This window comes from Narcine bancroftii, chromosome 6 (assembly GCF_036971445.1).
Source record: "Narcine bancroftii isolate sNarBan1 chromosome 6, sNarBan1.hap1, whole genome shotgun sequence".
NCBI lineage: Eukaryota > Metazoa > Chordata > Chondrichthyes > Torpediniformes > Narcinidae > Narcine > Narcine bancroftii.
Window position 1 is genome coordinate 79070686 of NC_091474.1, and position 21291 is coordinate 79091976.

At 38.1% G+C, this 21291-nt stretch overlaps 1 protein-coding gene across 4 annotated transcripts in view; it reads right to left on the bottom strand.

Moving 5' to 3' along the window:
- Positions 1-21291, bottom strand: part of lrmda (leucine rich melanocyte differentiation associated) — an 860999-nt gene that overhangs the window by 117883 nt on the left and 721825 nt on the right. For all 4 annotated transcript variants that reach the window (XM_069885470.1, XM_069885472.1, XM_069885471.1 and 1 more), the window contains exon 6: positions 18491-18578. In XM_069885470.1, coding sequence (XP_069741571.1) covers positions 18491-18578 — 88 coding nt within the window. The remainder of the gene's footprint in view (positions 1-18490; positions 18579-21291) is intronic.

The window sequence follows — 21291 nt, forward strand, 5'->3', positions numbered from 1 at the left end:
TGAATGTTGAGTATGGAGCGGAGACAGCACTGATGGAAGCATTCTAGGAGCTGTAGGTGATACCGGTAGAGGACCCATGATTCGGAGCTGAATAGGAGCGTGGGTATGACAACGGCTCTGTACACGCTGATCTTTGTGTGTTTCTTCAGGTGGTTGTTTTTCCAGACTCTTTTGTGTAGTCTTCCAAAGGCGCTATTTGCCTTGGCGAGTCTGTTGTCTATCTCTTTGTCGATCCTTGCATCAGATGAAATGGTGCAGCTGAGGTAGGTAATCTGGTTACATGCATATAGATGGAGGTTAAACTCCATGCTACATAAAAGGCAGGAATTTAGGGAGTTTAAACACCAAATTAAAACATATTTTGAAATAAACACAGGATCAGTGAAAGACAAATTTATATTATGGGATGCAATAAAAGCCTTCATTCGAGGGCAGATAATAAGTTATGTGACTAAGATGAAAAAGGATTACAATCGGGAAATAGAGCAGTTGGAAAGGGAGATAGTAAGTACAGAGAAGGAATTAGTAAAAAGAGATGATATAACGAAAAGGAGAGAATAGGCAGACAAACAAATTAAATACGAAACATTACAAACATACAAGGAGGAGAAGAACACAATGAAAACAAAGCAAAAGTATTACGAACAGGGAGACAAAGCACATAAAATATTAGCCTGGCAACTTAAAACAGAACAAGCTAGAAGAACGATACTGGCATCAAGGAAAAAGGACAAACAAATTACATATAACTCAACAGAGATTAATGAAAATTTAAAGGAATTTTATGAACAATTGTATAAAACTGAGAATGAGGGGAAAGATGATAAAACAGCAATTTTTAGCTAAAATTGAACTGCTGAAATTGCAAGAAGAGGAACAAAACAAACTAATAAAACCATTTGAAATAGAGGAAGTACAGGATATATTAAAAAAGCTGCCGAACAATAAAACACCAGGAGAGGATGGATTTCCAATAGAATTTTATAAAACATTTAAAGAGTTATTAATTCCTCCTCTCCTGGAAGTAATGAACCAGATAGAAGAAACACAAAACTTGTCAGATTCATGTAAGACAGCAATAATTACAGTAATACCAAAGACGGGGAAGGATCAACTAACACCAGCATCATATAGACCAATATCTTTACTTAACTCAGACTATAAGATAATAGCAAAATTATTAGCAAACAGATTGGCCGATTGTGTATCTCAAATAGTAAAACAAGATCAAACTGGATTTATTAAGAAAAGATGAACAGCGGAAAATGTCTGCAAACTTATTAATCTAATCCACGCAGTTCAAGGAAATAAGAAACCAACAGTGGCTGTTGCTCTAGATGCAGAAAAAGTTTTTGACAGAGTAGAGTGGAATTACTTATTTAAAGTATTACAGAAGTTCAATCTACCAGAAAAATATATAAATTGGATTAAAGCATTGTATAATGGACCGTTGGCGAAGGTAACAGTGAATGGATATGTATCGAGTCACTTTAAATTAAGTAGGTCAACTAGACAGGGATGTCCATTATCCCCCCTCATTGTTCACCTTAGCAATAGAACCATTGGCAGAACTGATAAGAACAGAAAATAAAACAAAAGGGATAAAAATAAAGGAGAAGGAGTATAAAATCACCTTATTTGCAGATGACATCATAGTATACCTAACAAAACTAGAGGTATCAGTAAATGAATTACGTAAGAAATTGAAGGAATATGGAGAAATATCGGGGTACAAGATCAATGCAAATAAAAGTGAAGCGATGCCAATGAGTAACGCAGACTATGCAGAATTTTAAAAGAATCATCATTTAAATGGCAAGCACAAGCAATCAGATACCTAGGTATCAGGTTAGATAATAACTTAAGCCACTTGTACAAACTAAATTATCAGCCACTAATAAAAAAATTGCAGGAAGACTTACAACATTGGAAAGAATTACCGCTAACGTTGATAGGGAGGGTAAACTGCATTAAAATGAACGTGTTCCCAAGGATACAATACTTATTTCAAACATTACCAATTCCCTTAACAGAAAAATTATTTAAGGAACAAAAGAGAATAATAAGGAAATTCTTGTGGAAAAGGAGGAATCCAAGGGTAGTGTTAGATAAATTAGCAGAGAGGTATAATCAAGGTAGTTTACAGTTACCAAAGTTTAGAAATTATTATAGAGCCGCACAATTAAGGTATTTATCAGATTTTAACAGACAAGGGCAAAACCAGACTGGACTAAGATAGAACTAGATAAAATAGGGGAACATATACTTTATAAGTGGGATGAAAAGCTGGTGCAATATAAAAACTCACCAGTACTGCATCATTTACTTAATACATGGAAGAAGATCCACTTAGAAAGGAAAAAAACGAATGATCAAATATCATAATTACTATTGACGCAAAATCCGCTAATCCCTTTTACAATAGACAACCTTTCCTTTAGAGAATGGGAGAGAAAAGGAATCAAAAGAATAGAAAACTGTTTTTTGGGAAATAATTTATTAACATTTGAACAGTTAAAGTACAAATATGGAATAACTCATGGTACAATGTTTGCATATCATCAATTGAAAGCTTATTTAAAGGATAAATTGGGAAACAGCTTGAGATTACCTGAAGGAAGCAGCTTTGAATATGTGATTACATACACAATGATAATTAAAAGATTCATAACCAACCTCTACATTAAGCTGCAAGATAAGGAAAATGAAATAAACTATAAACCTAAGCAGAAGTGGGAAAAGGATCTAAACAAAGATTAAAAAATGAAGTATGGGAAAAGTTATGTTCTGTAACTATGAAGAATACAATAAACACAAGATTACGCATGATACAGTATAATTGGTTACACAGGGTATATATCACTCCTCAAATATTAAAAAAATGGGATTTCAACATTATCAGATAGATGTTTTCGCTGTAAGAAGGAAATGGGAACAACATTATAGGCAACTTGGGCATGTACAAAAGTAAATAAGTTTTGGGAAGAATTAAATCAGATACTAAATAAAATTACAAAAAATAACATACCAAAAAAACCAGAGATATTTCTTTTAAGTAACATAAGAAGTAGAGAATTAGGCCTCAAATTGGATAAAGTGCAAAAAAAATTCATTACGATAGTCTTAGTGATAGCAAAAAAATGTATAATGTCAACTTGGAAAATGGAAGAGAGCATGAGAATACAGCAATGGTACATGGAAATGAATAAATGTATTCCATGGAAAAAAATAACATATAATTTAAAAAATAACGTTACAATGTTTGAACAAATTTGGGAACCACACATGGAACAAATCAGAGAGAGCTTGCTTATGACCTCCATCCCCTAGAATGAGAATGAAAATTATAAGAAGACAAAATGACTAGATTCAATGTGTAATTAATAGGTGACGCATTTTTCTTGTTTATTTTCCTTTGTGTGAAAATATTGTTTTATGGTTTTATTGTATTTAATATATTGAATATTTATGGGTTTTGGAGGGGGGTTGGGTAGAGGGGAGGGAGCGAAAGTTGGGGGGGGGGGAATGGGAGAAAAGACCACTGTGTAAATTTAATGAGATATGTTAGTACATATTTTGGTTGATATGGTTCATTCACAGTGTGAAAAATAAAAAAATATTTTAAAAAAGGTTCAAAAAGTAAATGAGCATCGCGTTTTAGCCTTGTAGATCTATTGATAAATGTAAACTGGGCTTACGAAAACTGTTTTGCCATTAGCTTCAAGGTAATTATGGAAAAGGATAGATCTGGGCCCAGAGTTGAGGTTTTTGAGTGGGGAAAGCTAGGTTTGAGGAGATGCGAAAGGATTTACAAGGGGTGGAGTGGGACAATTTGTTTTCTGGGAAGGATGTAATAGAGAAATTGAGTCTTTTAAAGGAGAGGTTTTAAGAGTATAAAATCTTTATATACCTGTTCGGTTGAAAGGTAAGGTCAAAAGTTTGAGAGAGCCATGGTTCTCAAAGGATATTGGAAACTTGGTTAGAAAAAAGAGGGAATACTCCAATAAATATAAGAAACAGGGAAAAAAGGAGTTGTTTGGGTACCATATTGAATGTAAAAAGAATCTTAAGAAAGAAATTAGAAAAGCTAAAAGAAAGTATGAGGTGGCTATAGCAAGCAGAGTGAAAATAAATCCAAAGGGTTTCTACAAATATGTAAATAGCAAAAGGAAAGTGAGAGACAAAATTGGTCCAATAGAGAATCAGAAAGGACAAATGTGTGTGGAGCCAAAAGAGGTGGGGGAGGTCTTGAACAATTTCTATTCCTCAGTATTTACTGAGGAGGAGGATATTGAACTGTGCAGGGTAAAGGAAGCAAAGTGTGTATATATAGTGATTAAGAAAGAGGTAGTACTGGAGCTTTTGAAACATATAAAGGTGGATAAGTCTCCAGGTCCTGACAGGATTTTCCCCAGGACCTTGAGAGAAGTTAGTGAGGAAATAGCGGAGGCTCTGGCAGTGATTTTTCAAATGTCATTAGAGACGGGAATAGTGCCGAAGGATTGGCATGTTGTGCATGTGGTTCCTTTGTTTAAAAAGGGTTCGAGGAGCAAGCCTAGCAATTATTGGCCTTTAAGTTTGATGTCTGTGGTAGGTAAATTGATGGAAACCGTTCTTAGAGATAGTATTTATAAGTATTTGGAGGGACAGGGTCAGATCAGGGACATTCAACACGTATTTGTGCATGGAAGGTCGTGTTTGACCAATCTTGTTGAATTTTTTGAAGAGGTGACTAGGAATGTTGATGAGGGTAGAGCAATGGATGATGTCTATATGGACTTCAGTAAGGCCTTTGATAAGGTTCCGCATGGGAGGTTAGTTAAGAAGGCTAAGTCCTTGGGTATTAATTTGGAGATAGTCACATGGATTCAACAGTGGCTGGAAGGAAGGTACCAGATAGTAGTAGATAATAGTTTGTCAGGATGGAGGCCGGTGACAAATGATCTGAAGGATGGGGCAGGAAATTGAATTAGTAAATATGTAGATAATACTAAAATAGGGGGAATTGTGGATGATGAAGAGGGTTTTCAAAGATTGCAGAGGGATGTAAACTGCTTAGAGGAGTGGGCAGAAAGATGACAGGTGGAGTTTAATGCTGATAAGTGTGAGGTGCTTCATTTTGGAAAGAATAATCAAAGCAAGACATATGTGGTAAATGGGAGGGCATTGAAGAATGCAGTGGAGCAGAAAGATCTAGGAATAATGGTGCATTGTTCCCTGAAGGTAGGAGAGCATGTGGATAGGGTGGTGAACAAGGCCTTTAGTATGCTTGCCTATATAAATCAGTGCGCAGAATATAGGAGTTGGGAAGTAATGATGAAACTGTACAAGGCACTGGTGAGGCCTAGAGTACTGTGTGCAGTTCTGGTCACCAATTTATAGGAAGGATATTTACAAGAAAGAGAGAGTGCAGAGAAGATTTACAAAAATATTGCCTGTGTTTCAGCATCTGGAATACAAGGAGAGATTGAGCAAATTAGGTCTTTATTCCTTGGAACGTAGAAGGCTGAGAGGGGATTTGATAGAGATGTTTAAGATAATGAGAGGGATAGAGTTGATGTGGAAAGGCTTTTCCCATTGAGAGTATGAGAGATGGATACAAGAGGTCATGGGTTGAGAGTTGACGGGCAAAGGTTTAGGAGTAACATGAGGGGGAACTTCTTTACTCAGAGAGTGGTTACTGTGTGGAATGGGCTTCCGGGAAAGGTGGTGGAGGCAGGATCAATTTTGTCATTTAAGAAAAAGTTGGATAAGTATATGGATGGAAAGGGGATGGAGGGATATGGGCAGAGTGCTGGTAAGTGGGATTAGAGGAGGGTACTTGGATCAGTGCAGACTAGAAAGGCCAAATTGACTTGTTTCCATGCTGTAATTGTTATATGGTTATCAGTAACTACAGAGATATTTTTAATTTAAAAATTATAATTTTCTGCTGAAACACTGCACAAAATTTTTTATAGAGGATAATTTTGGTGTCACCCCCTCTGATGGCATCAATCGATGCAGCCCGCACCCCCCCCCCCACCCCGTGATGCCAGTGAGTCCATCTATAGTACCACAGGCAGTGCAAGAATGAAAGCAGAGGGGATAGTGCAACAACAGAAGTGAAGGGTGCAGAGTCACAGAGAAGATCAGCTCACAGTAGTAAGGACAAGAGTTAAATATACAAGCCATAATCTTTTACTAATAAGGACCATCAACAGGAAAGAAACTTTCCTTGAATCTAGAAATGCACATTTTCAAGCTCGTGCATCTTCCATCTGATGGGAGGGGGGAGTGTGATGAGGCTGGCATGGGGCCTCCAAAATATTGGCTGCTTTCCTGTTGAGGAGAAGGAGGGGAAAGTGGAGTCGATGGAAGGGAGGTTGTTCTGAGTGATAGAACTGTGTCCACAACTCTCTACAGTTTCCTGGATGGAGCAGTTCCTGCTATGATGCATCCAGATGGAATACTCTTTCTAGGGCTTCCATAAAAATTAGTGAAATGTGTACATTTTTTACTTTAATATTTTGCTGTTTCTTTCCAGATTTCAAGATCAATTCTTAGTTGGGTTCCAGAATATCTCCAGTGGAATCAGGAACAAGTTCTAATCAAGTTGAAGTCCATTCATGGAGCCTGGATTTGCAATTAAAATGTCGGTTTGAATCACGATTTCTGCCATGATTTTGTTGAAAGCTGTTGCATCATCAGATCAGGCAAGCATTCATCACCAAAGTCCAAAAGATGTTGCTTTGCTGCAATATTTAGCGATTTTCATCTGAGAAGCCTGAACGGGTCAGGTTGGCTCTATTTGCCTGGAAGATTTAAAGTAAACTGAATGCTCCTGTTTCAGAACAAGAACTTCAAAAATAAGCTGCCATTGAAAGATGTGTAATCAGTCTTCTGGGCACCATAAAATAACCTGTTGGACTGTACTCCTTGGAATTCTGAAGAATGAGGGTGAACTGCATTATCAGGCACTGTCTTCTTCCTCCATGGTAGAGGAGTCTCAGACAAGAGGGCACAACTTCAGGGCGCTCATTTAAAGGTAAAGTTTCCATTATTGTCACGTAATACTACATTTAGAATGTAACATATATGAAATCTTTAACTTTTTTGCCTACTGTAAGGCAGAGAGTTGCCATTTTGTCCAGCACCTCTCACAGAAACCTAAGCAGGTCTCCCCTCCAACCACTGACCAGGCTTGAGCCTGCTTGGCTTATGAGATCAGGCAACCCCAGGCGTATTCAGGCCATTACGTGCTGTTAAACAGAGATGCAGAGGAATTTCTTTAGCCAGAGAGTCAGGAACCTCTGGAATTTGCTGCCATGGGCAGCTGTGGAGGCCAGGTTGTTGGGTGTAGAGATTGATAGATATCTGAATAGTCTGGGTGAGAAAAGGCAGGAGAGTAGGGCGACATGGAGGAATAAAAGAATAACAGGGTCTATGGGCCAAATGGCCTACTTCTGCTTCTATATCTTATAGTCTTAACCTTTTAAGTGGTAGTGACTCATTCCTTTGTATATTGTCTTAAAAAATCTTTACAACTTCGATTGCTGACCCTTTCCTCTGTATCAAATTCCATCTTTCTCCACTTGATCTGACACATGATTCAGTTCTAATACAATCTTCCAATGTTCTTCCACTTTTTATTTCCCCATTCATTAGGATACAATTGGTTGAAAAGCCACATTGCTTGTTCTGCCCACATAGTCCCAGATGGCCACGTATTCTCTCCGCAATAATAATTCAAAAATCCTTTCGAGCAGTGCAATGTTCTTTTTGCTGAGCTAAATCTGTCCTGACAAGTGTGGAGAGAAAAAAAAATTAAGCTTTATAACCATATAACCATATAACCGTTTACAGCACGGAAACAGGCCATGTCGGCCCTTCAAGTCCGTACCGGTTCACTTGAACAACTCCACTAGCTCCTCCGCAAACTCCTGAGGAAGTAGAGGCTCTCTTCATTATAAATCATAAGCTCACTACCAATATTGCAAGAAAGATCATTCCACTTTGCCAAGTTGAAACTGGCGATTGAAATCATGAACAACCTCGGGGATCCATAGATGCATAATTTGAAAAATATGGAGGGAGATGATTCATCTTCAATAAGACAAATGCAAAGTCATCACTGGCCCAATACTCACAATTACTTGGATAAATATAGCTCAAGTTTACTTGCACCACATAACTGAAAACATTTTAATGGTAAACAAGAAAGTAACTTGAATAATTACATTAATAGAAAGAGTTTTGACAACAGAAAATAAGGTCAAGGTTCAGATTTATTGTTAGAGTACAAATATGACATCACATATAACCCTGAGATTCTGGAGTTGGAGAAGGGCAAACACATGGGAGAGCAAGCGTTCACCACACAGACAGAATCAGGGAGGTGGGGGGGGGGCAGGATTACACCACGATTGAACCTAGATCTATGGAAATGTGAGGTGGAAGCCATTAGTCCAATGCCTGCAACAAGTATCTTCTGCAACAACCGCTCGCTTTTCTTTTGGCGTTGAATATGACAAGTACAAATAACAGTATACGACACACATTGTGACACAAAGAGAAGGAACAGTCTGCTGGAGGATCTCAGCCAGTCGAATCAGTGGGAATAAGAGGATCGCAAACTTTCCAGCACCGAACCTTTCCTCCATCAACACCCAACCTGATGCCACTCAACCCGCTGAGTTCCTCCCGCAGATTGCTTTGAGCTCTGGATTCTAACATCCGCAGCTTCCTTCATCTCCGTCACATCAAGGTTGTTGAGCTGATCAGTTTTCTTGTTTTCTTAGCCACCTTTTCAAATAGAACGAATTGAATGTCATTCATAACAACAAATCTACAATTAGCATTATCAAGACTCCAGCCACTGTACAATAGTATATTTTTCTGCAAACACACACCTCACAGTGGGTAACCTTTTACTCAAATGCACACTGTGAATATTTTTTTAAAAGTAAACCACAATAAGTTTAATATTTTGTAAAAGAACCCATCAAAGAGGCAGACAACAAGAGTGTTATTAAATCTCTTGGTGTTCCATAATACTTACAATTGATGCCTGCCAAATGCTTTCACTCAATTGTACTGCATACAAAGGAATCCAGCATTTAGGAACTCATTCAGATAACATAAGTATATGAATTTACTGATGAAAAATAAACAGATTTGCACAGTCCTTAGGATGCAATCAATGAAATATATTCACATTAATGTAATTTCTGTAGAAGGCAAGTGTATGGCGACATTCAGTTTCAAAATTATCAAATACTAACGCACCACCAGGTTCAGGAACAGCCGCTCCCCATCCACCATCAGACTCTTCAACAACAAACTCAATTACGTGTGCACTTTATGGATTATTGAATATTTATTTGCTGTCTTGCACAGTTTGTTTGCACTTCCTTCTTGTTATAGTTCTCTCCTTTGTATATGTCTCTTTTTGAGTACAGATTTTCTGAATGACTGATAAGTAGAAATTCTGCCTGTACTACAGGAAAAAAATAATCTCAGGATTGTATGTGATGTCGTGAATGTATTCTGATCATAAATTTGAACATTGAACAGAAATAGTGCCTCTTTTTTTAACATGCTGTGAAATACAATAGGGAAAAGTACTGCTATGAGTCGTGTTAACGTCACTGTCAATCTGCAGTTCCTCAAACTGGTATGAAAAGCAAAGTAGTTGACGCCATGCTAAGGTCAACATACTTGCTTTTTTCAGAATGACGCAGTGCTATGTTTGACAGGACATGTCCAACGTTACTTGATCCCCAGACACTCTCTGATTCTATCTCCAAGAAATTATCCCTGCTGACTCGTTTTCATGGCTAGAAGTGGTTTTATATCAAGTACTGCAGCACGGTTAGCGTGCAACACTATTACAGCGCCAGCAACTAGGGTTGAAATGCTGCGCTGTCAGTAAAGAGTTTGTCTGTTGTCCCCATGTCTATGTGGTTTCCTCCAGTTTCCTTCCACTTTTCAAAATGTAGGGATCATAGGTTAATTGGGGTATTTGGGCAGCATGGTCTCGAGGGCCAGAAAGGCCTATCACTGTGCAAATTAAAAATGGTCACCCTTATGGCCCCTCACCCTCTTGAAGGTTATCAGGCAGCCCTGACCAAAAGGAGGCTGCACCCAAATCACAGGATTTGCCCCGCTCTGAATGACTCATGTCTTATGGCTTCACTTTTGATTCTGAAACTGACTGGCACTCTCAGGCAACGTGCTGGCATGGTTAGCTTAGTGGTTGCAGCTCAAATGACCCAGGTTCGAATCCAGCATTGTCTGTTTATATGTTCTTCCCTGCGTGGGTTTCCTCTGGGGACTCCGGTTTCCTTCCTCCGTTCAAAATGTACAGAGGTTGTAGGTGATTTATAGGGTGTAATTGGGCTGAAGGGGCCTGTTACCATACTGTGTCTGAAGAAAAAAAACTACGAAACAAGCAGAGACGCACCCACGCCTACATGTGGTTAAAGGAATGGCTCTTTTGTTTCTCTTTCTCTGATTGTATGAGGCGCCTGGCAATTTCTGCTGATGGCTAACTGCCTCCCTTATGGCAGACTAAAGCAAGTTTTGCTTAACATTACACCTGTTTTATCACATGACAATAAAGAAAACTTGAAAGTCTTGGAAGAAACTTTGCACTTCACTCTGTGGTTAAGGAAACTTTGAAGTGTGTCCAGTTCTCAAAATTCAGTCACATCTGCACAACCCAGAGGTAAGACGAGTGAGGTGATTTCACTCAGCAGATGGAAATTGTTTGGGCCTGGAAATTACGGGGTAAAGAGTTGATTGAAACAGCAAAACCCCTGTTATCCAGAATTCAAGAAACATGCAGCCTCAAGCAACTGGCAAAAAGAAATGAGGAAAATAAATACATAAATATTAAGAAAAAAGAAGGAAAAATAAAAAAAAAGTTTAAAAATGTTAAAGTTAATGGTCTGTGAAGTAACACATTAACCTTTAGTGAAGATTAGAGCAAATATTCAGCCAGCGGCGGGCCCTGGTCATGCTTTACCCACAGGAGCTGTTTGAATAAAGTTGTGTTTGAATAAAATGTCATCGTCCAGGCTGAAGAGCTGGTTAATGCCGCTCGCTGTTGGGGTGATCTCTTAAAGTGTCTCCTCATCCCTGATGGTCACGATGGTCAGAGGCTTTATCTGTAAACCTGAGGGAGGGGTGGTATTATCTACAGTGTCATTATTCATCTTTCGGACGTATCCGTGAAGGGGAGGAACCTGCAGATGAAGCGATGGTTAAATGTTTTCAAAGAACATGACTTTAAAGTTTATATATTCATGCAAGTAAAGTTTTCTCTGTGTAAGTACAGTCTAGTATTTTTGTCTTTTAAGCAGTTTATTCTTAATGCAGGTGTATTAGTTGGAAGAGTCTCAAGCAACTAGAAAACTTGCTTTTCTGCCATCTACCCTGTTGGGGCTGAATACCAGTGATTTTATTGCATGTACATCTTATGCAGTGAAATTCTTATTTTATTCAACAAACAGGTCTTTTGTAAAAACAAAACAGCAACAACCACAAAACTGTAAAACGACGACAGTATGCAGTCTCTTTTCAGGATTAAACAGTTTGTGGATGAGGAGGCCTATGTTACATAACGAAATGAGAACCAACCTTACGAACATTCTCTTCCTCTATCCAGAACGATTGGAGTCATATCATCCGAGAGCTGCCACAACAAGGGAAAACCAACACTTCCCGAGAAGAACCACCCCCTTTTTTAAACTACATTGACACCCTATCCTTATGACAACTCTCTCTACCTGGGATCATGCACCCAGTCCTGGATTTAATGCATTGTTAGACCATCAGGATAAAGCAAATCAACAGTTACTGCTCAATAAATTGACCCGGCAACTTCCAAGCCACTCCGCAGAAGATCAGGTGTTAAAAGCTGAGAACATGTTCCTGAATTAGGCCATTGGCAACCATCGGGAGTACCTATAGAGTCTAATAATGCAAGTGAACTCAAATGGAATCTATAAATCTTCAGAACATTCATTATTGACCAAATTTATTGCACACTAAAGCATTCCACACAATCTCAATTACAATTGATAAATAATTTCAATTTAAAACAAAGTCAAGCACCTTTAAGGCACAGAAAATATAACACTATTAGTCAAGTATTAATGTGTTAATTGCTCTATTATACTCTCACAGTGAAACTGAATGTATCAAAATTAATAATGACAAATTAGCCACAGACAATAGGGGGTCATTGCCAATTAAAGCTAATAAGAGAATTGATGTACAGATTATCAAACCATTCATAGAAAATATAACAGCTTCCAAAATGGATCACAACAGAAAGGCTGTTATGTTACCTGTTATTTAGTGGCAAAGGAAACCATTTGCCTTCATTGAGCTTATGCAAAAAAAATTTACACACATTTCAGAGACTTTTCAATGAGAAGCACAGAAATGAGGTGAAGGAGGCCACTCCACCCTTCAAATCTGCTCCACCATTCAATACAAACATGGCCAATCATTCAAATTCAGTGTCCTGTACTTTTCACCCAGTGGTACAGAAACAGCTTCTTCCCCAGATTTCTGCATGGAGTGACCCACAGACACCACCTCACTTTCTTTTCCTCTGCACTAGTTTTTTTTATAAAGATTGGAATTTATATTAATTTTGCACATGTGACGCTGCTGCGAAACAACAAATTCTGTTCATGACAATAAATTCTGATTCTGTTTTCTCTCCATATTCCCTGAACTCTTTATCCACCAGTCTTTGATCCAATTCCTTTATTAATATATTAAATTAAATTTCGACAGAGAGCATGGTAACAGGCCCTTTTGGCCCAATAGCCCGTGCCGCCCAATTACACCCAATTGACCTACAACCCACGGTACTTCTTCAACGGTGGGAGAAAACCAGAACACCTGGAAGAAACCCACGCAGACAAAGGGTGAATGTATAATATGTAATGGATTAGCCACAACCGTCGTTTGCAGTGGGCAATTCCACAGTTAACCATACACTGTGAAAAGAAGCTACTCATCGGATTCCTTTGGCTGCGACCCCTGGTCCTGGACCTCCCTGCCGTTGGAAACATCTTTCCTGCATCTGGTCTGTTGAACTTCATCAGGATTTTTATCCTTCATTTGTTCAAAGGATAATAATTTATTTCCCGAAAAACAATTTTCTATTCTTTTAATCCCTTTTTTCTCCCATTCTCTAAAAGACAGGTTATCTACCGTAAAAGGGATTAGCTGATTTTGCGTCAGTATTAGTTTTGATATTTGGTAGTTTGTTTTATTTCTTTCTACATGAATCTTCTTCCAAATATTAAGCAAATGGTGCAATACTGGAGAATTCCTATGTTTTACCAATTTTTCATCCCATTTATATAATATATGTTCAGGTATCTTCTCCCCTATTTTGTCTAGCTCTAATCTAGTCCAATCTGGCTTTTCTTTTGTTTGGTAAAAATCTGATAGATATCTTAATTGTGCGGCTCTATAATAATTTTTAAAATTTGGCAGTTGTAAGCCTCCTTGTCTATACCATTCTGTTAATTTATCTAGTGCTATCCTCAGTTTTCCCCCTTTCCATAAAAATTTCCTTATTATTTTCTTTAACTCCTTGACAGAAAAATTCTTTGTGTATTGGCAGTGCCTGAAATAGGTATTGTACCCTTGGAAAAATGTTCATTTTAATACAGTTTATCCTTCCTATTAGTGTTAATGGTAAGTCTTTCCAATGCTCTAAATCTTCCTGTATTTTTTTCATTAGTGGATAATAATTAAGTTTATATAGATGGCTGAGGTTTTTATTTATTTGTATACCTAGGTATCGTATTGTTTGCATTTACCATCTAAACGGTGATTCTTTCTTGAATTTTGAGAAATCCGCATTATTCATTGGCATTGCTTCACTTTTATTTGCATTAATCTTGTATCCCGACACTTCTCCATACTCCTTCAATTTCTTATGTAATTCTTTTATTGATGTTTCTGGTTCCATTAGGTATACTATAACATCATCTGCAAATAAACTGATTTTGTATTCCTTGCCTTTTATTTTTATCCCTTTTATTTTATTTTCTGTTCTTATCAGTTCTGCAAGTGGTTCTATGGCTAGCGCGAACAATAAGGGCAATAGTGGGCATCCCTGTCTTGTTGATCTGCTTAAGTTAAAATGTTTTGATACATATCCATTTACTGTCACTCTTGCCAATGGCCCCTTATATAATGCTTTAATCCAATTAATATATTTCTCTGGTAAACTAAATTTTTGTAGTACCTTGAATAAATAATTCTATTCTACTCTGTCGAAGGCCTTCTCTGCGTCTAATGCAACCGCTACTGTTGGAGTTTTATTTCCTTCTACTGCATGAATTAAGTTAATAAACTTACAAATATTATCTGTTGTTCGTCTTTTTTTTATGAATCCAGTTTGGTCTAGACTTATTATTTTTGGTACATAATCAGCTAATCTGTTTGCTAATAATTTAGCTATTATCTTGTAATCTGTGTTAAGTAGAGATATTGGTCGATATGATGCTGGTGCAAGTGGATCTTTCCCTGCCTTTGATATTCCCGTAATTACTGCTGTTTTTCACGAATCTGGTAAGCTTTGTGTTTTATCAATCTGGTTGATTACTTCCAGGAGGGGCGGAATTAATAAATCTTTAAATGTTTTATAGAATTCTATTGGGAGACCATCCTCTCCTGGTGTTTTATTATTCGGCAGATTTTTTATTGTCTCTTGTATTTCTACTATTTCAAATGGTTCTATTAATTTATTTTGTTCCTCTGTTTGTAATTTCGGTAGTTCAATTTTAGTTAAGAATTCATCTATTTTGCCTTCTTTCCCTTCGTTTTCAGTTTAGTATAATTGTTCGTAGAATTCTCTGAAATTTTCATTAATTTCCGTTGGATTATATGTGATCTATTTGTCTTTTTTCCTTGATGCCAATACCATTCTTTTAGTTTGTTCTGTCTTAAGCTGCCACGCTAGAATTTTGTGCGTTTTTTCTCCTAGTTCGTAATATTTCTGCTTTGTCTTCATTATATTTTTCTCCACCTTATATGTTTGAAATGTTTCATATTTTATTTTTTTATCTACCAATTCCCTTCTTTTAGTTGTGTCTTCCTTCCTTGCTAATTCTTTCTCTATATCTGCTATTTCCTTTTCCAACTGTCCTGTTTCCTGATTGTAATCCTTCTTCATCTTAGTTACGTAACTTATTATTTGCCCTCTGATGAACGCTTTCATTGCGTCCCATAATATAAACTTATCCTTCACTGATTCCGTATTTATTTCAAAATACATTTTAATTTGTCTTTCTATGAATTTTCTAAAATCCTGTCTTTTAAGTAGCATGGGGTTTAATCTCCATCTATACATTTTTGGAGGGATATCCTCTAACTCTATTGTTAATATCAAGGGTGAATGGTCCGATAATATTCTAGCTTTATATTCTGTTTTCCTAACTCTATCTTGTATACAAGCTGATAACAGGAATAAATCTATTCTTGAATATGTTTTATGTCTATTCGAATAATATGAATATTCCTTTTCATTTGGGTGTTGTTTCCTCCATATATCCAAAAGTTGCATTTCTTGCATCGATTTAATTATAAATTTGGTTACTTTATTCTTTCTGTTAATTTTTTTCCCGGTTTTATCTATGTTTGAATCCAAATTGAGATTGAAATCCCCTCCTATTAATATATTCCCTTGCGTATCTGCTATCTTCAGAAAAATATCCTGCATAAATTTTTGATCTTCTTCATTTGACGAATATATATTAAGTAAATTCCAAAACTCCGAATATATCTGACATTTTATCATTACATATCTTCCTGCTGGATCTATTATTTCCTCTTCTATTTTAATTGGTACATTTTTACTGATTAATATAGCCACTACTCTAGCTTTTGAGTTATTTGACGCTGCCGTTACATGTCCTATCCAATCTCTCTTTAATTTCTTGTGCTCCACTTCAGTTAAGTGTGTTTCTTGCACAAATGCAATATCAATTTTTTCTTTTTTCGCTAAATTTAGCAGTTTCTTCCTTTTTATTTGGTTATGTATTCCATTAATATTTAAAGTCATATAGTTTAATGTAGCCATTTTATACTTTGTTTATCTTTCCCTTCCGTTTCCTCATCATCACCTTTCCTTCTCATCCATTTCTGCTTTCTTTCTTTGAACAGTTTATAAGACAACATTTTTAACACACCAAACATTCCCCTTATTCTCCTACCTAATATTTCTTTAACCCCATTGTCCCCTCCCCTTCCTGAGTTGCCCATTATCCCTTATCGGGCAACCACATCTCCCCTCTCCATTTGGATTTGCGAATTCACTCGCAAGCGTCAACTGATTTTGCAGTGACCGTAATTTCTCCCTACCCAGCCCCCCCAGAAAAGATTTCAATTTTTATATACAACAAAGGTCACTCTCTAAATTCCCTCTTTACTCCTCTCTTCCCCTTTTTTCCCTCATTAATTCTTCTCTATACATTATATATTTTCTTTTAAATGCACATACACTTATGTAATATATGTATTATATATGTATATAGTCCTATACACACGTCTTTTTAGTTCGCAGTCTTTTGTACTCTCGTTACACGTCTTCATCTCTCAGTCTATTTTGTAATTGTTCTGCAAATTTTCGTGCTTCCTCTGGATCCGAGAATAGTCTGTTTTGCTGTCCTGGAATAAATATTTTCAATACCGCTGGATGCTTTAGTATAAATTTATACCCTTTCTTCCATAAAATCGCCTTTGCTGTATTGAACTCCTTTCTCTTCTTCAGGTGTTCAAAACTTATATCTGGATAAGTAAAAATTTTTTGCCCTTTGTACTCCAGTGGCTTGTTGTCCTCTCTTACTTTCTCCATTGTTTTCTCCAGTACCTTTTCTCTTGTAGTATATCTTAGGAATTTTACTAAAATGGATCTTGGCTTTTGTTGTGGTTGTGGTTTAAAGGCTAATGCTCTATGTGCCCTTTCTATTTCCATTTCTTGCTGTAGTTCTGAACATCCTAAGATCCTGGGGATCCAATCTTTTATAAACTCTCTCATATTCCTGCCTTCTTCATCTTCCTTAAGGCCCACTGTCTTTATATTATTTCTTCTGTTATAATTTTCCATTATATCTATTTTCTGAGCTAACAGCTCTTGTGTCTCTTTAACTTTTTTATTAGATTCTTCTAATTTCTTTTTTAAGTCCTCTACCTCCATTTCTACTGCTGCTTCTCGTTCTTCCACCTTGTCCATTCTTTTTCCCATTTCTGATATGGTCATATCTATTTTATTCACTTTCTCTTCTGTACTGTTTATTCTTCTTCTTAAATCACTAAATTCTTGTGCTTGCCATTCTTTAAATGAATCCATGTATTCTTTAATAAGAGAAAGTATATCCATTGTCTTGCCTTTCCCTTCTTCTTCCATTTCACTGTACTCTTCCTCTTCCTCTTCTTCTTCCTCTGGGTTGGCCATCTGTTGTTTCTTTGTCTTCTTTTTCTTCTCTTCTTTCTTGTTTTCGTTGTCTTCTATGTTCTCCTCTTGCTGCTGCTGTTCTATAGCTGTCATTGCCGACTGTGGAGATCGACTCCCCAGCTGGTCGCCCCTCCCGTCGGTGTGTTTTTTTGCATGCGCATCACGCATGCGCGACTCCTCGCGCATGCGCGGTTGCGCACTTTTACTCGGCTCAGCGAGCCATTTTTGTAGTCCACTTTCTACCGACCTGAGGGAGCGGGCTTCTCTCTCCACCGCGGGCCTCTTCGAACAGGTAAGGCCTTCTCCTTCTTCTTCCGTTGTCTTCTCTTCTTCTCTTCTTACCGTTGGTTTCTACTTTTCTTTTTTCGTCGCCATCTTCTTTCCACCTTTATATTCACTTTACTTTAATTTTTATTTTTGTGCCTTTGTGCTTTCCTTTATTTTTTTCAACTTTTCTGGAGAGGGCTGGAGTTCACCGTCCGGCCACTACTCCATCACGTGACTTCCCCCCTCAGGATTTTTCAATGAGGCCCACTCTCATTCCTCTAAACTCCAGCACTTGTCCAGCAAGCACCCAAACTCTCTGCACAGGTCAGTGGGGGGGGGGGTGAACCTGAGCGGTGTTCCCTCCAAACCAAGGAAGTGAAATCTGCAGATATTATACAAGATGCGGGTCTCTCCAAAGACCTGCACAATTGCAGTGAATCATCCCTGCTCCTGTAGAGAAAGCCACTTACCACGAAGGCCAACACAGCATTAGTCTACTTCGCCATCTGCTCCACTTGCCTGTTGACTTCCATTGACTGGTGTTGGAGGACAGCCAGGTCTTATTGCACTTTGCCATTCCCAATACACATTTAGATAATAATCTGCCTTCCCAGTTTTTGGGAATAACCTCGCATCACACTGCATTTAGCCACTCTTTCAAACTGTCCAACTCACACTGGAGGCATATTCGCAACTCATTCTCCCACCTCTGGATCTTTCGTTGAAACATTTGTCAAAATCTGCTCTTACCTTTGTGATTTCTGCCATCCCGTGTTCCTTGAGGCAAGGGAGTATATTGGTGAAAACCTTGCGCGTCTAACTCATCTTCACCAGAGCCCTGTGGAATAAACAGTTGTCAATAAAACAGCTGAAGTCCCAAAATAATCTCCAGTATTTATGAGTTACGGGAGTTGGTTGATTGTTATCATGCAAAATGGAAAACTCAGCAGGTCACGTAGCATCCATGGGAAGCAAAGATATATTACCATCTGAGCCATTCTTCAGGGCACAAGCAGAAGGAAGGTGGGCACCTGAATAAAAGGGTGGGGTGGGGTGGGGAGGGGGGAAGGAGGGAAAGTAAGAGGAGCACAGGTCAACAGGCAAGAGAATATGGGTGGAAGGGGGGGGGGATAAGCATAGAAGTGATAGGGAAGGAAGGGTGGCTCTCTGAATGGAGAGGGGACGAGATGATGAACTGGAGGAAAGGAGGCAGAGGTAACAGGGAAAGAAAGAAAGAGAGAGAGAGAGAGAGAGAGAGCGGGAAGAGGCCTAACAAAATCTGGAGAAGCTGATGTTAGAGCCATCTAGTTGGAGAGTGAACAGATAGAATATTTAATGTGGCTCCTAATTATCATGTTCACTCCTTTTAAACCAGTGGTCTTCAAACTTTTTATTTTCAGTCACAGACCTCCTTAAGAAATCCCTATGTGATTGGTGCTCTGTGATTAGTAAGGGAATGAAGTAACTCATGACCCGCAGGAGTTGAATCCCAAGTTCATCTACTGTTGTTACTTAACTTTGCAGTGTCAATAGGAATCTCTGGATCACTAACAATTATAAAATCACAAACAGCTGTTTGTGAGTTGGCAACTTTCAGGACACTGAAACTTCCTGCATGTTACATTCTAAATGTAGTGTTATGTGACAATAATGGAGCTTTTACCTTTAGAAAGCCTTCAAAAATCCGAGTCCCTATTTTGTCATTAAAAAGGCCTTGTTTTTGTTTACATCCAAAGTATACCATAAAATAGGCCATCGACTATATTTCCACAATGTTAAATTACCAAATTGTCCTTTTTTTTTGACTTATCATATAGACTAGTTTCTGAAATAGCTGTCAAACTAGTTTTCAGGAATGAACCAACTCACGAATGCTTTAACTTACATATTGATTGCAATTTTTCAGCCGTATACATTTTGAAACAACTTTCTATTCTGATTTAAATAAATCTGAGTTTCCTAACAATTCTGCCTCTATGGATGGATTCCGACAAAGGCTGAATGTCCCTAAAATTTTTCCTAACAATCAACTTTTATTGGAAGCTCAGAGATGGAAGTTTTTAACCCTTCTCTTTCTCTCTTCCAGGAATGGTGACTCTTTGACTGCCTTACTGTAGGCAGGATGCAATTTCATGTAATATTACATGTTCTGTGCTATTACGTGTCAAAAACTTCCGGGGCTGCCAGACCTGCTGCAACAGCTGTGCTGCCGCTGGTGGGGACTGGCAGAGCACAGGGAGTGAAGACATAGTTTACAGATGCAGAAAGCAACCAGGGTGACTCTAACTAAACAGGGATAAGGAGACCCTTTCAGAGAGTCCCCCCAACAGTGAGCATCAGCAAGCAGCTCTTCATCCTGGGCCACACCATTGCTGCTTCAAACAACTTTATACAAACAGCAAAGCACAACCAAGGCACTCAGCTGACTGAATATGAAAAAAGTAAAGGGAAATTCTTTAACTTTTGTTTACTCTAAGGCAGACTGAGTCACCACTTTATCCAGCGCCCCTCTCAGAACCTGTGTTCATAGGCAGTCTCCCCTCCAGGTACTGACCAGGCCTGTGTCTGCATCAAATATTTGTTCCCATCTTCACCAAAGGTCAAAGTGTTACAGAGAGTACTTACTTTTGCTATTTTAAACTTAAGTATTTTTTTTTAACCTTGTAGCGGTTCATGCGCGAGTGCAGCGAAAAGACTGAGACAACAGACTGAGAGCTCAAGTAAAACAACTGCTTCACTTTGAATTCCACGCTGCCACCTTTAAACCTGTCTCTGGCCCCGTCACCCCCGCATTCCGGCATTTGCTTGATGAGGCAAACACACACGTGCCCTTCCAGTCTGGACCGGAAGAGACGGTCCCACGACGCCATCTTTGCCACGGCTGCCCCACTGACCACACATGACAAACGGGGCTGGTTTGCCACCACAAACAAGTACGTCACGACAACCTATTATTTTATTCTTATTTATTTAAATTTTTTAAAATTTATTTTCATCTACGTTTTTGTCGGTTGCTTGTTGCTTGGATACCAGGGGTTTCCACTGCATTAGCATTTGGTACTCCATGAATCGCAGGAAATATCCAGGGTATTCCATCTGAATGAAGGGAAACACTTCGAGAACTTCAGCTGAGTGGGAATTTATACTCTTGGTCAGTTCCAAAATGCACTCAAATCGTCCCAAGGCTTTTTAAAATCTCCAAATGCAGCAACTTTAAAGCTCCAATTTGTATTCACGTCAAACAAAAATAATTAAAGCAGTTTCAATTATGTATCCTTTCTCATTTCACTATCTAAACACACATTTTGAGGCTGGAAGCTGGTGGCCTTTTGAGTTTATGCTAACCTAAATTTACTTTACAAACCAAATAAAGGGCAAATCCAATTGGACATCTAGAATTGAATCAAAATCATGCAAAATACAAATAGAAGAACAATTTCCACAATTCTTTCAACACCAAATAAATAAAAGTTGTAATTCAATCCAGTTTGTGTGGCCAACATTCATTATGAAAAGAAGGATTTATTTCGGTGGGCCAAGCTGAAATTGAA